General features: G+C 38.6%; 1 protein-coding gene across 1 annotated transcript in view; it reads right to left on the reverse strand.

Annotated features, from left to right (window-relative positions):
- Positions 1–16,946, reverse strand: part of AKNAD1 (AKNA domain containing 1) — a 33,703-nt gene that overhangs the window by 15,616 nt on the left and 1,141 nt on the right. The window contains 5 exon segments of the mRNA XM_058537176.1: positions 586–748; positions 8,513–8,646; positions 13,222–13,284; positions 13,380–13,528; positions 13,684–13,723. Coding sequence (XP_058393159.1) covers positions 586–748; positions 8,513–8,646; positions 13,222–13,284; positions 13,380–13,528; positions 13,684–13,723 — 549 coding nt within the window.

Below are 16,946 nucleotides of genomic sequence, written 5' to 3' on the forward strand. Positions count from 1 at the left end.
GAAACAAAAGGGTCAATTTAAGGCAATTATCCAGATGATTCAGTTTCTCAGAATTTTAATTTAGTCTGAAATGTTCTGATAGTTTAGACCACAAAAACAAAAGGCGTAGAAAGACATGGTGATTGATTTGAATTCCTAATCCTGCATGTGTAGACAATCCAGAAATTTAATTTCAGAGAAAGAAAATGCAGAAGTGGACTCATGGGAAATAGTTCTTTCACTGAGTGTTATTCTTTATTTAGAAGAGGGAGTACAAAACTATTAAGAAGAAAAATTGTTTCTTCCAAGCATGATCCGAAAAAATGTTACTATTCATCCAGGAGAAATAGCTCTTCAGCGATGCATCAGTTTAAACTGCATTGTTATGTCCTAACCTAATAAGAGATTTCAAAAACCAACACTTGAAATAGGTTCTAATTTTTAAAAGCTGGTTCCATTTTAAATAATGTGATTCATAGGACTCTGGAAAGTTAAATTTTCATGAAATATTAAAATAGAATTCAGTGTTTCCATGAACTAGGATTCTATAAATGCATAAAAACTATTTTTCCTGGCATGAAATCAGGCTGTAGCTTGCTATATTACCTCATTTGAAGATGGAGAGGATGCGGATGCCAACTCATGGGATGATTGGATGATTGGAGAGCTCATGGGAAGATAGAGAGCCAAAGTGTATTTGCCTTTATCAATTTTCTCTTTAACATCTTCAAGTAGCATCTCCAACTTGAAGATTTCACCTTCCACTTTTCTAAGTAAACATAAACAGACAGGCATCTTATAGGGTATGCAGTCAACATTCTAATTAGTAACAACAGTTCTTGAATGTAGCATTGATCCATATTATTAATGTGGTCTGTCTTCAAACAGGAAGGTTAATGGACACTTGCCCTGACAGGTATCCTGTTTATAGTTTCACTCCAGAGGCCTAGGCTCTAATCCTCATTTTGTTATTCATTAGCTGTGTATCCTTGGGTAAATCACTTAATCTTTCTGGGGCTGGCCTGGTGGCGTATTGGTTAAGTTCAAGCACTCTGCTTTGGCGGCCCGGGGTTTGCTGGTTCGGATCCTGGGTGCGGACGTACGCACCACTCATCAAGCCATGCTGAGGTGGTGTCCCACATAGAGCAACTAGAAGGATGTACAACTATGACATACAACTATCTACTGGGGCTTTGGGGAGAAAAAAGGAAAAAAGGAGGAAGATTGGCAACAGATGTTAGCTCAGGGCCAATCTTCCTCAAAAAAAAAAAAAGGAAATACAGATTGTTCAAAGTTTAAAAAGAAAAATCACTTAATCTTTCTGTGCCTCTAATGTCTCAAGTATAACATGGGAAAACAATACTTTGCTTATCTGGATCTGATTATTTTGAGGTCCTTTATAATTCTAAGATCTATGATTCTATGGCAATAATTTTTATATCAATTGAAAAAGAAGAAGGATGTGAAATATCTGATTTATTTCATTAACAAGCTTGATCTATTTTTGTTAGTGCCCTCAAGTCAATTTAGCCTCCTGGTGACCCTGCATAGAGCAGAGGCGAAACCCTGTCTGGTCTTTTTGAGCCCTCCTCTCACCTTCTGTCATTATATCAGACAGTGCTCCATTACTATCCATAGAGTTTTCATGGCCAATTTTTTCAAAAGTGGGTGGCCAGGTCCTTCTTCCCAGTCTGTCTTAGTCTGGAAATTCCGCTGAAACCTGTTCACCATGGGTGACGCTGCTAGTATTTGAAATACCAGTGGTGTAGCTTTCAGCATCACAGCAACACACAGCTGCCACAGTATGACAAACAGACAGGTGATGTGGTTCCCTAAGCAGGACAGGAACCTGGGTTGCAGCGGTGAGAGCGCCAAATCTTAGCCACTAGACCACCAGGGTTGGCTAGCTTGATGTATAGGTATATGTACATATATGTACATGTGTATATAAATATATATTTCACCCAACAAAGAGAATCCATTTTTTTACATGCATTACATTTACAAAAATTTACCTTGTGTTAATCAATAAAGAAAGATTTCAACAAATTCCAAAACATTAAAAATTATACCACGGCTTTCCCATTAAGATCAAGAACAAGGTAAGGATGTCCCTTACCACCACTCCTTTTCAACATTGCACTGGAAGTCCTAGCTAATGCAATAAGACAAGAAAAGGAAATTAAAGGTATACAGATCGGAAAGAAAGAAATAAAAGTGTCTTTGTTCATAGATGACATGATTGTCTGTAGAAAATCTGAAAGAATCGACCCCTGCAAATAAATAACCTCCTGGAACTATTAAGCAATTATAGCGAGGTTGTAAGATACAAGATTAATATACAAAAGTCAACTGCTTTCCTATATACCAGCAATGAACAAGTGGAATTTGAAATTAAAAACACAATACTGTTTACATTAGGATCCAAAAAATGAAATACTTAGGTATAAATCTAAGGAAATATTTACAAGATCTATACGAGGAAAACTACAAAACTCTGATGAATGAAATCAAAGAACTAAATAAATGGAGAGATATCTCATGCTCATGGATAGGAAAACTCAATATTGTCAAGATATCAGTTCTTCCCAAATTGATCTATAGAGTCAATGCAATCCCAGTCAAAATCCCAGCAAGTTCTTTTCTGGATATTGACAAACTGTTTCTAAAGTTTATATAGAGAGACAAAAGATCCAGAATAGCCAACTCAATATTGAAAGGCAAGAACAAGGTTGGAGGGCTGACACTACTCAATTTTAAGTCTTACTATAAAGCTACAGTAATCAATGCAGAGTGGTATTGGTGAAAGACCAGACAAATAGATCAATGGAACAGAATAGAGGGCCCAGAAATAGACTCACATAAATACTGTCAACTAATCTTTGATGAAGGAGCAAAGGCAATACAATGGAGCAAGGATAATCTTTTCAATAAATGGTGCTGGAACAATTGGACATTCATGTGCAAGAAAATGAATCTATACACAGAATACATTCTTCACAAAAATTAACTCAAAATGGATCATAGACTTAATGTAAAATGCAAAACTATAAAACTCCTAGAAAAGAATATAGGAGAATAACTAGATGACTTGGGGAATGATGGTGACTTTTTGGATACAACACCAAAAGCACCATTCATGAAAGAAATAATTGGTCAGCTAGATTTCACTAAAATTAAAAACTTCTCTGCAAAAGATAATGTCAAGAGAATGAGAAGATAAGCCACAGACTGGGAGGAAATATTGGCAAAAGACACGTCTGACAAAGGACCATTATCCAAAATATACAAAGAACCTTAAAACTCAAAAATAAGAAAAACAACCCAATTAAAAAATGTGCTGCTAAAGACCTTAACAGACACCTCACCAAAGAAGATATACAGATGGCAAATAAACACATGAAAAGATGCTTCACGTCATATATCATCAGGGAAATGCAAATTAAAACAACAATGAGATACCACTACAAACTAGTAGAAGGGCCAAAATTCAGAACACTAACACCACCAAATACTGGCAAGGACAGGGAGCAACAGGAGCTCTCATGCATTGCTGATGGGAACGCAAAATGGTACAGCCACTTTGGAAGACAGTTTGGCAGTTTCTTTTAAAACTAAACATACTCTTACCATACGATCCAGCAGTCATGCTCCTTGGTATTTACCCAAAGGAGTTGAAAACTTATGTCCACACAAAACCTGCACATGAATGTTTATTGCAGCTATATTTATTATCACCAAAACTTGGAAGCAACCAAAATGTCCTTCAGTAGGCGAATGGATAAATAAACTGTGGCACATCCAGACAGTGGAATATTATTTAGCACTAAAAAGAAATGAGCTATTGAGTCATGAAAAGTCATGGAGGAAACTTAAATACATATCACTAAGTGAAAGAAGCCAATCTTAAAAGGCCACATACATATTATATGATTCCAACTATGTGACATTCTGGAAAAGGCAAAACTATCACAACAATAAAAAGATCAGTGGTTGCTAGGGGTTGGTGTGCTGGGAGGGATGAATAGGTGGAACACAGAGGATTTTTAGGGCGGTGAAAATTCTCTGTATGATACTATAAAGATGAATACACATCATTATACACTTGTCCAAACCCATATACATTTGTCCAACTCATGTGACAAACAAGATGCATGAAACCCAAATCTACACGAAGAATTTACAACAGGAAGAGTGAAACCTAACATAAACTATGGACCTTGGTTGATGTGTCAATGTAGGTTCATTAACTGTGACAAATGAAGCCTCTGGTGAGGGATGTTGTAATGGGGGATGCTATGCATTGCAGCAGGGGGTATAAAGGAAATCTCTGTACCTTCCTCTCAATTTTGCTGTGAACCTAAAACTGCTCTTAAAATAGTCTTTAAAAAAATTATACCACCCATATTCTCTTATCACCAGAAATTAATAACAAAAAGATAACCAAAAAAACACTATCTAATTAGGAATTTTGACACTCGCCTAAATAACTTTTGGCTCAAATAGAAAATAAAAATAGAGATTAGGGATAATTTACAAATGGATAATAAATGAGAGAACAACATATGAAAACCAATGTAATGCAGCTAAAGCAGTACTCTGAGGAAAATTTAGTCTTAAAATGCACTATTAGGGGAAAATTCCAAATCAATAAACTAAGTATTCAAAATAGGAAGACAGAAAAAGAACAACAAAATAAACCTAAAAAAGGAAGAGATTCATAAAAGGAGAAATAAATCAAATTTAAAAGAATTTGATCAATAAAATAAAACATTTTCTTTGAAAATATTTATAAACTAAACCACCAGAAAAATCTGACCGAGAACCATAAGAAACATTAAGAATGAGAAAGGAATCGTGCCATTTGTGACAACATAGATGGACCTTGAGAGTATTATGCTAAGCAAAATAAGTCAGACAGAGAAAGACATATACTGTATGATTTCACCCATATGTGGAAGATAAACAAACAAACAAACACATAGATAAGGAGAACAGATTGGCCGTTACCATAGGGGAAGATGGTGGGGGGAGGGTGAAGGAGGTAAAGGGGCACATAAGTACAGTGATGGATGGAAACTAGACTTTTGGTGGTGAACACAATGCAGTCTGTACAGAAGCCAAAATATAATGATGTATACCTGAAATTTACACAATGTTACAAACCAACGTGACGTCAATAAAATATTTTTTTAAAAAAAGGAAAAATACCAGAAAAAAAATTTAAAATCAAATGGAATTGAGCAACTTCATATCAACATAGTTTAAAATCTAGGTGAAATGAATAAGTTTCTAGGGAAATATAAATTATTAAGATCTACTCAAATAGAGGTAGGAAATCTGAAAAGACTAATAACCAGAGAAAAATAGAAAAGATTATCAAAAATCTAACCCTTGAAAGGCACCAAATCCAAGTGGGATTATGGGTGAGTTCTACAAAGACTTTAATTTAATGTCTTCTCGGACATTAAAAAAAAGAGCAAAAATTTCCCAACTCATTCTATAGTTAAAATTAGGATATTTATTAATATACTTCACCACATTAATAGATTAAAGGAGATAAACTAACAAACTAATAAAAACTAATAAACTAATAAAAGTAGATTTCTAAATCTCATTGGATTAAACATTTTCCTAAATTAGAAAAAAAACTAATCCTAGTAAACCAGGAACATAAGGAAACTTTCTTGATAAAGCTTATATGCTTGAACCTACAGCAATCATCATACTTGGAAGAATTTCTATAACCACTAGGGACGTGACAAGAATGCTTTCTTTCATTAGTGTTATTCAATATTGTTCTGGAAAACCTGCCAAATAAAATAAAGCAATACAAAGAAATGTGATACTTAAGATTTGGAAGGAAGAAAAGATATAAAGCATAAATATTTAGGGGGAAAATGAGAGGGGGGGACGTATCATTATTTTCAGATGCTATGACTGTCATACCTAAAAATTAAGATAATCAACTAAATATCAACAAAATGCTAAGAACAGAATGGCATAAGTTAGCCAGTACAAGTTAAATATACAATTTTCTTTATTTCCTGTATATTGATTAGGGAAAAATCTATTAACAATACTCTGAAAAACTATAAAATAGCTAGGAATAAATTTAACAAAAAAAATGTGTGAAATCTACATGAAGAAAACATGCCCCTTAATGGGAATACTCATTGCAAAGATTTTAACTCTTCCCGAACTAATCTGTAAATTCAACACAATCCTAAACAAAATTCTAATGGAATTCTATTAAGGAAATTTGGTGAACTGATTCTAAAGTTTATTAGTAAGAAGAGTGTGCAAGAATGCCTAAAGAAAGTTTAAAAAAGAAGAAATATTTCAAAATATACAGTAAATTATAGTAATTGAAAACTGTGTGGTTAATGTAGTAATGGAAACATAGATCAGTGGGATGGAATAGAACCACTCCATATACACGTGGAGGTTCTGTATATGATAAAAGTGGCTTTTCAACCAGTGGGGAAAGGCTACCCTATTCAATTAGTGGTGAGACAAAGATCTAAGCACGAAAAACCATATTGATAATCAAATAAAATATAGGGAAATATGTTCTAATCTAGCAGGTAGAAGAGAATTAAGGGGACCAAGGGAGCCTGAAAATGTAAAGGAAGTGAAATGACGGAGCAAGGTAGTGGGAAGAGATGGGCTCAAGGACCATGGTTGGAGAGGTTGGAAAGTGAGTGAAGGAAGAAAGAGGAGGTGAAAACATGCAGACTTGGAGATGGAAAAAAGACATTTTTGAGGGAATTCGTGATCTTTTCTGTAAAGCAGAAGACAAGATTATATGCTGCTAATATCAGAAAGAAGGGACTGATTTCTTGACCACCTCATTTCTTGACTCCTTGGACTCTGGTGTTCCTGTGTGAAAGAATCAAATGACTATCAGACTACATTCTGACAAACAAGAAGCATGAAATCCACACACATATTTTTGCATATTACCTTTTAAAGGCAATAATAAGAAGGTTTTCATAAGAGCACAGCAGCTGTCTTAAACAAGTGATTAGTCAATGAATTTGAGAATTCTTCTCCCCCTACAGAAAGCCACTTACAGTGGCCTTCGGCCTCAACACTTAGAAGGTTCTCGGCAAGCCAAGACCTCAAGGTCTGTATGAGGTTCTGCTTATTGCCACATTATGCCTATGCAAGAAGGAGAGGACCGATCTCGAGCTCAGCAGTCTGCTTGCTCTGAGGTGGCTTTAACTGAGTTTGGGGAGAGGCCAGGTCCTTCCCTTGCCCCAGTGTTGAAAGCTTCTCCTGTATATGGGATATAATTGCAGTTGAAACTCTTCATTTGTACTGGGGCCAGACACAGTGTGGGTGTAACCAGGGTATAAATAAGTCATTGCATAACTTTGGTCTTAATGTGCACAGAGGCCTGTCTTTAAAACGAATGTCAAAACAAGTTGGATCCCTTGGAAAATAAATATCCTTACTCTGTTAGTTTTTAAGCAAACGGTGAAAGCATGTGGAGAACTTTTTTTTCCCCAGAAAAAAAATAAGCATTTGGGGGGAAAAAATCAATATTAAAACTCCATCCTTGCTGTCTAATTACTCAGTGTTGAAATAATAGTAGACAGAGAGTTCATTCATTTCGAAAAAGTAAAATTGTACTTTGGGAAAAATACCTCTGGATGCTAGTGTCAAAGTATAAACCATTAAAATATTTTGGCATCAAGAATGATTTCGTATTAAAATGCTATGAACAGAAAGAGTTGAACTTACAAATATTAAATATACTAAATGGATTCTTTTAATTCATACCAGGAAATTATATGGAAACAATCCTAGCCTTGAGTCCTGGAATGCATCTTAAAATTATTTGGATTGGAGAGAGAGGAGCATGGTGCCATAAAAAACAGCCTGTTGGAAACTTCAATACGGGTTCGCATTCAGGTTTCTAATGTGAATTAACTCAGTAATCATTTGACTTTAAGCTTTAACATTTTCCTTTTATCAGGATTTGTGGGTCCCTCACCCCAACATTAACTAACCAACCTAACCATGATCCTCTCCTTCCCACTGCCCCTTTGGAATTGTCTGTGGATGGGAAGGAAAAGGGGAAAAAAGAGAGAGAGAAGAGAAGAACCAGGCAAAGGACATGAAGGCAGGTGTGGGGAGAAGGAGAGGACAGGAGGAGCTTGGAGAAGAGAAGGACCTCTGGGGTTAGCATGTGAGGCTTTCTAGGGTTTTCTTGTGCTCCTCTGGGTCTCAGAACCAATTATAATGACATTCAACAAAATACAAGATGGTGGCACAATATCTCTCCTCCAGAAGACAAATGTTGGTTCTGGGCGCTCCATCTGGGTCAGTGCCCAACACAGGACCTGACACACAACAGGAAGTCCATACTACTTGTTGCATACGGTAACACTTGTTCATCGGTGGCATAGGGACATGGCTGACCCTAGACCAGTGGCTCTCCAAGCACTAAGCCAACAGCCTCATCAGAATGCCACCCGAAGGAAGTCACCTCTGATCCCTCCACCCCTCACAGTTTAAGCCTTACCTGTCTGGATCAAAGTCACCGACAACTCGGGGTTCATGCTTGTGGACTTGCTGCTTCAAAGTCAGATGCTTCTCTTTCTTGGCCAGAAACTCCTGCTCCAGCAGTTCAAGATGGCCCTGCAGGTTCTCCAGGACCTGTAGCAGTGAAGTGACTGGAATCATTCACATGTAAGCCTGGGCGTGTATTTGTTTTTCCCGATAACACAATGAGGGTACGACCTACAGTAGTGTCAAAATGAAGCTGCCATCCTTCTCCTGGCAATTGTTTTGTTTCAGAGTCTGACATTTAACATACAGACAACCCAAGAGCCATCTCAACCTTCACGTCACCCTCATAGCACAAAGCTGAGAAGTATAGTTACTTCTGATAACTGTAGAATCCATTCAGAGGCCTCTGAACTTCCTTAATGGGACATTAATAATCCTGCATATTTACAGAATGATTTTTAGCTTATAGAGCACTTTCCCATTCGTTATCTTATTTAATCCCCACATCAATGTTGTAAATGTTGCAAAGTAGATTTTATTATCCCAGTTTTATAGAGGAGGAAATTGGAGCTCTAGGAAGTACACCTGAAGCCACATAGATCATAAAGAGAACTGAAGTTAGAGGACCCAGGTTTGAGTCCGTGGCACTTGGAGGGTGAGATGGGGAAGGAACAGCAGGAAGTTTAGCCAGAAGCTTCGAATGTGTCTTCCAGACGTCACCATGTGCAGTGTCGAGCGGATGAATGTTTAAACTGTGCCGGTTGGGTCTGGTCTTGAGGTACAGAGGCTTCAGCCGGGCAGGCCCATCACTAAACATTCCCTGAGCACTGCCTATGTTTGTCCCTGGGCCAAAAGTGTGAGAGATATAAAAGTTATATCAGGTACAGTCCCTGGTCTCAGGGATTTTATTCCAGTTGGAAATCCATGGAAAAGAGACCATGGATTGGAGTACTTTGCTCAATGGAAATAGTGAGACATAAGTCAGGCTTGAAGTATGCTCAGGAGGGCCTGGACCGGGCAGTATCCAGGAAAATGGAGAGGAAAGGATGAACTGGAGAGATATTGCCAAGGGCAGGAATATAGCACAGTGGGGTTACAGGATCAGACACACCAGAGTTCAACTTCCGACTCTGTCGCCTACTAATTGTATGATTTTAGTCAACTTGAACTCTCAGCTTCAGTTTTCTCATCTGAGATAATAATAGTCCTTACTTCATATTGTGAAATTAAATGAGATAACGCTTAGTGCTAGGAGCATAGTACATACATAGTACAAGTATGTACTACGGTAGATATCATCATCATTATTATTAATTATTAGATAGATGGTAGCTATCATCATCATTATTATTAATTATTATTATTTAAAATGAATAATCAAGTTTGGAAATGTACTGGCTATGGGATATAAAAAGTGGCAGGTGCGGTAGATGTTTTCCATTTTCCCCCAGATCAATCCTCCATCTCTCTCTGCACCTCAGCCAGGAGGCTGACCTTCAACGGACTGCACCAACAGGCTCCCTTGCCCCTGGCTTTGGTTGGTTTCAGCCAATGGAAGACAACAGCAGGAAAGAGGAATTGAAGGATGAGGTAGGGGTCTTTATTTCCCTGATTTCCTCCTGCCTGCATCATCATGGATTGGCTGTGTCTCTCTATCAAAAGCCACAGAGGTTGTCAGCTACTCCTACAGCTACAGCTACTCTCCTTAGGCTCCAGTATCCGCTCTTCCTCCATCCCTTCTGCCCCACTATTCCTTTCCTGAGATGCTCTCCGTCCCTTATTTGTTTCCCTTATTAAACTCGCCTCAATTACTCCAATGGAGTAAACCATCTAGTTTCTGCCAGGACCCTGACTGATACTGTAAATCTCACAGATAAGGCTCAGTTTTCTAGCTTGAGTGGTGGGAAGAATGTGAAACCCCTGACTAAAATGAGGAATTTGGAAAGGCTAATAAGTCTGAAGGAAGATGCCAATTTTGGACAAGGTAGGATTTTCAGTGAGAGTGGGATATCCAAGTGAAGATACGCACAAACATTTGGAGCTATAGATGAGAAGTTAGGACTAGGAGTTTAGGAATTGGTAGCATGAAAATGGCAGTTAAAGCCATGAGAAGGAATTAGGTGCTCAAAGGAAAGAGAAAAGAGAGGAAATCCAATTATGAATTATAATTTAGGATCTTGGAATTTAATTTGTGTTATGTCTCAGAAGAAGATAGGACACAGTTTTCTAGCCATAAATGTACCTCATTTAATTCTCATAACAACTCTGAGATGGGAAGACATGCTACATGTCTAAGATTGTACAACCAATATGTAGAACTAAGATTTCTGCTCCAAAATCCAAATGCTTTCTACTATGTTGTGCTGCTCAGGCTGAGGTTAGTTTTAGCCCTGTCTGGCCTTCTTCCAACACTGAACCAAATGGGCCTGGAACTCTCAGACCAAGGCTGACACTGTTAGGAGTCATCTTTACTCTCCTCTCAGTGCCAACACGAATCCCCACATACCATCTAACATCAGGAAGTAACTTCCTGAATCAAGGTCGCTGAAGGTTTGTGCCTTGAACCAGTTCCCTCTGCTTTGCTTGGCCCTTTAAAATTCTGTGTTCTCCCAGTTCCTGAAAGCCTGGCTTCTTGGAGATCTCCATTATCATTCACTCTTTAACTCCTGCAATCTGGCTTCCATAGATTCACCACTTCATTGAAACCAGTCTTGCCAAGGTCCCCCATGCCCTCTTGGTTGCCAAATCCAATGCACATCTTGCTTTCCTTCCTTACTTGAACATTTTGATGGTGTGGCCCACTCTCCCTTCTTAAAACTCTCTTTTCTCTTGTCTTCGACAGCTCTGCCCCTTCCAAGCCTGCCTTGACCTTTTGGGTCGCTTGTCTTCTGTCTCCTTTGTGGACCTCTTTTCTTTTGCCTGACCCTGGTTGCTATTTCCCGTGATTCTATCCGTGGGCTTCTTCATTGCTTACTCTGCTTGTTTGCTGAGGCAACCTCATCCACCCCATAGCTTCAACCCACAACTATATCCAAATTTACATTTCTGGCCCAAACAACTCCTCTGAGGTCCACATCCATTACTCTAATTGCCTACCAGACCTCTCCAATTGGATGTCCTATAGGGACCTCAAAATGTCCCAAACTGAACTTGACATCTTGCTCCCTGCCTCCCTCCCACACCCATTCTGAACTGGATCCTCCACTTTTATTCCTGACCTTGGTTGGCCAACCTAGAAATCTAGAACTCATCCAAACCTCCTCTTTTCCTTTATTCACCCCTTTCAATCTGCCACCACTTCCTTAATCCCTTAGATTTGTCCTCCTCTCCATCCTCATTGCCAGCTTTGGTTCAGGGACTCAGAATTTGTCACCTGGATTATGGCTTCCTAACTAGTCTCTGTGCCTACAGTCTTGCCCCTACAGTGCTCACCATTTTTCAACTTTAAATCCTCCAATATTGCCCCATCACTCAAACTCAGGATAAAATCTAAACTCCTTAGCACGGTGTAGAGGACTTTCATGATGTAGTCCTTATCTACCTCTCTAGTCTCCTCCCTTCCTCTTCACCATGTGTGCCCTGAGCTCCATCTGGTCAATTACAGTGCCATATAGTTCCTTACACTATCAGCACTTTCTCGTGGGCCATTGCACCTGCTGATCTCTTTTCCTGGAACATCTATAGTCCCCCTACAGCTCAGAAGTCACATCCAGGAAGCCTTTTACAGTGCCTTGCTCTAACTGGCATGGGTGAGCCTCTTCTAGGCTGCCATTAGCACCATCTGTAACATTTTTCAAGCTGCATTTCGTTTATCTGTTTACCAGTCTGCTGTTCCTAGGAGACTATAAGCCGCTTGAAAAAGAAATTGTTTCTTCATCTCCAAATCCTAGTGCCTGGTACAGAGTCTGGGACGTACAAAGTACCTGGTAAGTGTTTGCTGAATAAATGAATGAGTTATTTAATTAATATGATGAAAGAATGAATAATGAACTGTACCCCTTAACATTTGGGTCCTCCTGGTTTTTCTCTACGCTGTCTGGTTTCTGAAGCACAGCCTGCCTTGAGTTTTGCTTGTGTCCTTCATATCAGGACTTCTGACCACCTGCCTTGTTGCTGACCCAATGGCCTAAACTACATCTTCCACTTCGCACATTTATGGCTCTACTAGTCTCAGCTTTTTGCCCCCTTGCCATGCTCCACCCCTACTTCCCATGATCCTGGCACTGATGAACAAGGCTGTAATGGTTACAACATAAATAAGTGATTTGATTAAATGCAACAACAAGGATGTGAAAATCAAAGAGTTTGATTGATTTTAAGTTTTCAAAGTTTTATACATTGAGTTGCCAGATACTGGCAATTTTTATAACCTGTGTCCACCAGGGTCCATCAACTATGGGCAAGCTTGTCCTTTATAACAGCTGACATTATTCTATTGAACATACCATAGTCTCAGATTTATTATGGGGTGACTGGTGAGAAATAACAGCCATAAGTAATAGATCCCTTGAGGAAGAGAGAGGATTAATACACATATAAATAGAATTCTAAGCTCTTTTAACTCCTGTAACACAAAGATAGTTTAATCTTCAGCAAAAGATATCCTACCAGAACATTTCCACTCCCACCAGTGTAGAGAAAACATGGTGTTACAAAGTCATTTGTATTTACCCATGTCAAATTCCCTAATAAAGATTTTAAAAACTGGATAAAATTTATTACCAGCCTCCTGTCTTGCAAATGATAGGGAGAATCCTGTGCTATGCTTTTGGAAAATTCTTGTACCTGCAGTGAAAAATGCAATATTTCATTAATGGTGTGATATCTTATGTTTAAATTTGGTTACTTCTATTGTTCATAGTAAGCTTTAAAAGTATTACTTTAGTCTTCAGTTGATCAGTCTGTTCTTTTAACTTCTGACACATCTGTTTCCCTTGGGATATCTTTTGAAATATGTAAGAAGAACTTGAGGAAGGGTCTTTCTGAGAGGTTGATGACAACTTCAAGAGACTTGTCTCAGATTCCAGTCCTATATAAGAAAGAATAAGTTTTGGCTACCGTTCATCCCAACTTCATTGCAGTTTTATTAACTGCTGAAAACAGAAGTCTGTATCAATCACCACCATTTGCTATTAAAAAGTTTTCAAAATGTATATCTAAATCAAAGTTTAAAAACTCGAGTACCTGTGAAATGTTCTTGGTGGACATGTATTGTGGGCTCCATCTGCACAATTAAAGGATAAGAAAACATTACTGTTGATACTGATCAATGGTGCCATTATTCAGAATGACCTGATGTGTTCTGGTCATCGTGGAGGCAGCCCAGTGTTGCGTCAAGAGCTGGGGCCCTGATGCTGAGGTTGAATTCCGTTCTGACGCTTATCTGCTGGGTGACCCAGGGCAATTACTTCATCATTGTTAACCTCAAATTCCTTAGCAGTAAAATAGTAACAGAACCTACCTCATAGGGTTGTTATGAGGATGAAATGTTAAGTATTTACCATAATATCTGGCACATGGTAAGCATTCAATACACATTAGCTGTTACTACTATCCTGTTTGATACTATTATGTGGAATACTCAAACATTTCTCCTAAAACTAGACCATAAGATCCATGAGGGCAAGGACCATTGTTGATCTCATCACCAGCTCGTTGCTGGTCCTCTCACTAACACCACACACACGGTAGCCGTACTCTAGAGTAATGTAAAACAGTATGCATTGAGTTCCAAACATTTGTCAAGACAGTACTTGTTTACACAGGACATGCCCTTTTCTACTCATCACAGTTAACTGGACAGGAGTTTAAATTCCAGAGTGATTCGCCTTGAGGGTCTCCCCATTGTTCCCAACACGTAAAGCTCAGAAACACGCTAGTGCCAGGGAGTTAATGGTAGTGGTCAAACTAGACTAAGGTTATTATGAATATCTTAATTAAATGATGGATATGGAACCTATAGAGTCCAGTTCTCCAACCTGAATAGACAGGTCTAGAGAAAATCAGACACCTAACTTCAGACTCCCACTGCCAGAGGGAGATGAGCCTGATATCCATTCTGCTCCTACTAAAACTGGGGCACTGAGAATTGTGCACATCCAGGGGTATTCTCCTGCAAGCAGAATGGGAAACCCTGAGACTTCCCAATGTCACAGGGTGCAAATTTCTCCAAGACTTAGGGAAGCATCCCAGTCAAGGCCAGGTGGGCTGCTGGCTCCAGGTGTGTGTGTGGGGAGGGGGTTCTACTCAAACTCCCCAGAGCATTCAGGTGAAAGAGAAAGGAGTTGAAGTATGAAGGGGTGGAAATAGAAACAGAGAATGTTGTTCAGTCCAGGGTGCCCTTCATATAAAGCTTAAAAGATCTTCAACAAATGGTGTTGGGAAAACTGGATAGCCACTTGCAAACAAATGAAAGTAGACCCTTACCTTACACCATACACAAAAATTAATTCCAAATGGATTAAAGACTTGAATGTAAGACCTGAAACTATGAAACCTCTAGAAGAAAACATAGGCAGTACGCTCCTCGACATCAGTCTTAGCAACATATTTTCAAGCACCATGTCTGACCAGGCAAGAGAAACAATAGAAAAAATAAACAAATGGGACTATATCAAACTAAAAAGCTTCTGCACAGCAAAAGGAAACCATCAACAAAACGAAAAGACAACCTAACAATTGGGAGAAGATATTTGCAAACCATACATCTGATAAGGGCTTAATCTCCAAAATATACAAAGAACTCATGCATTTCAACAACAAAAAGACTACCAACCCAATTAAAAAATGGGCGAAAGACCTGAACAGACATTTCTCCAAAGAAGATATACAGATGGCCAACAGACACATGAAAAGATGTTCAAAATTATTAACTATCAGGGAAATGCAAATCAAAACTACAATGAGATATCACCTCATGCCCGTCAGAATGGCTATAATTAACAAGACAGGAAACAAAATGTGTTGGAGAGGATGTGGAGAGAAAGGAACTCTCATACACTGCTGATGGGAGTGCAAACTGGTGCAGCCACTATGGAAAACAGCATGGAGATTCCTCAAAAAATCAAGGATAGATCTACCATATGATCCAGCTATTCCACTGCTGGATATTTATCCAAAGAACTTGAAAACACCAATTTGTAAAGATACATGCACCCATGTGTTCATTGCAGCGTTATTCACAATAGCCAAGACTTGGAAGCAACCTAAGTGCCCATCAAGGGACGAATGGATAAAGAAGCTGTGGTATATATACACAATGGAATACTACTCAGCCATAAGAAACGATGAAATCCAGCCATTTGTGACAACATGGATGGACATTGAGGGTATTATGCAAAGTGAAATAAGTCAGAGGGAGAAGGTCAAATACCGTATGATTTCCTTCATTAAGTACTAGATAATAACAACAATAAACTAACACATAGAGACAGAGATTGGATTGGTGGTTACCAGAGGGGAAGGGGGGAGAGAGGAGGGCAAAAGGGATAATTCGGCACATGTGTGTGGTGATGGGTTGTAATTAGTGTTTGGGTGGTGAACAAGATGTAATCTATGCAGAAATAGAAGTATAATGATGTACACCTGAAATTTATACAGTGTTATAAACCAATGTTACTGCAATAAGCAAAAAATTAAATAAATAAATAAATAAAATTAAAAAAAAAAAAAAAAGCTTAAAAGAAAGATCATACAGTCCTGGCAAAGTGCCAGAGAACTAAAACATGTACTTTGATCATTACTGTGAATTTACCTAACTACTGAATCTCAAACAATCAACAAGATCCTAAGCCTCAGCATGTTGGGAAGTTGGGTAGGGGGATGGAAAGATGGGGAAAGGAGAAATAGTATAAACTAAGCCTTAACAAAATTAATAGTTACCAATATAACAATCTTGGAATATTTTATTAAAGATCTTAATTTAATTCAATTTACCATTAATAACTAAGGGCATAATATATGCAAGACATAAGGCCAGGCCTCTGGGGGAAGTTAGGCAATGGAAAGATGAAGACAAGGTTGCTGCTGTCCACGGTCTTCAAATCTAGTGGAAGAAACAGATATTTCCAAATTATTATGATTCAAAGCAGGCTGAGATAAACACCCTGAGAGTACACTAAACAAACAAGGATGGGAAAGATTGTGACTGGGGGGATCTGAAAAGTCCTCTGGCTAACGGGGAATTGAAAGAGGCAATGAAAATGAGCAGGTCTTTGGTAAGCAGAGGTGGGATAGTCCATGTAAGGCAGGAGCTCAGAGAGTTCAGGGCCTGAGGAGAGATTGAAGGACCAGCCAGGTAACTGAGGATGACTCCTGGGGAAGGGGGCTAAGTTTAGAAGGGTAGGATAAAGTAAAAATAATGGGGAAACTCAAATTCTGGATCAAAGAATTTGGATTTTATTCTATTATGTGTTGTTGTTAGTCCAGCTCCTGATCTTCCCATGAGG

The sequence above is a fragment of the Diceros bicornis genome, chromosome 4 (assembly GCF_020826845.1).
Source record: "Diceros bicornis minor isolate mBicDic1 chromosome 4, mDicBic1.mat.cur, whole genome shotgun sequence".
NCBI classification, from domain to species: domain Eukaryota; kingdom Metazoa; phylum Chordata; class Mammalia; order Perissodactyla; family Rhinocerotidae; genus Diceros; species Diceros bicornis.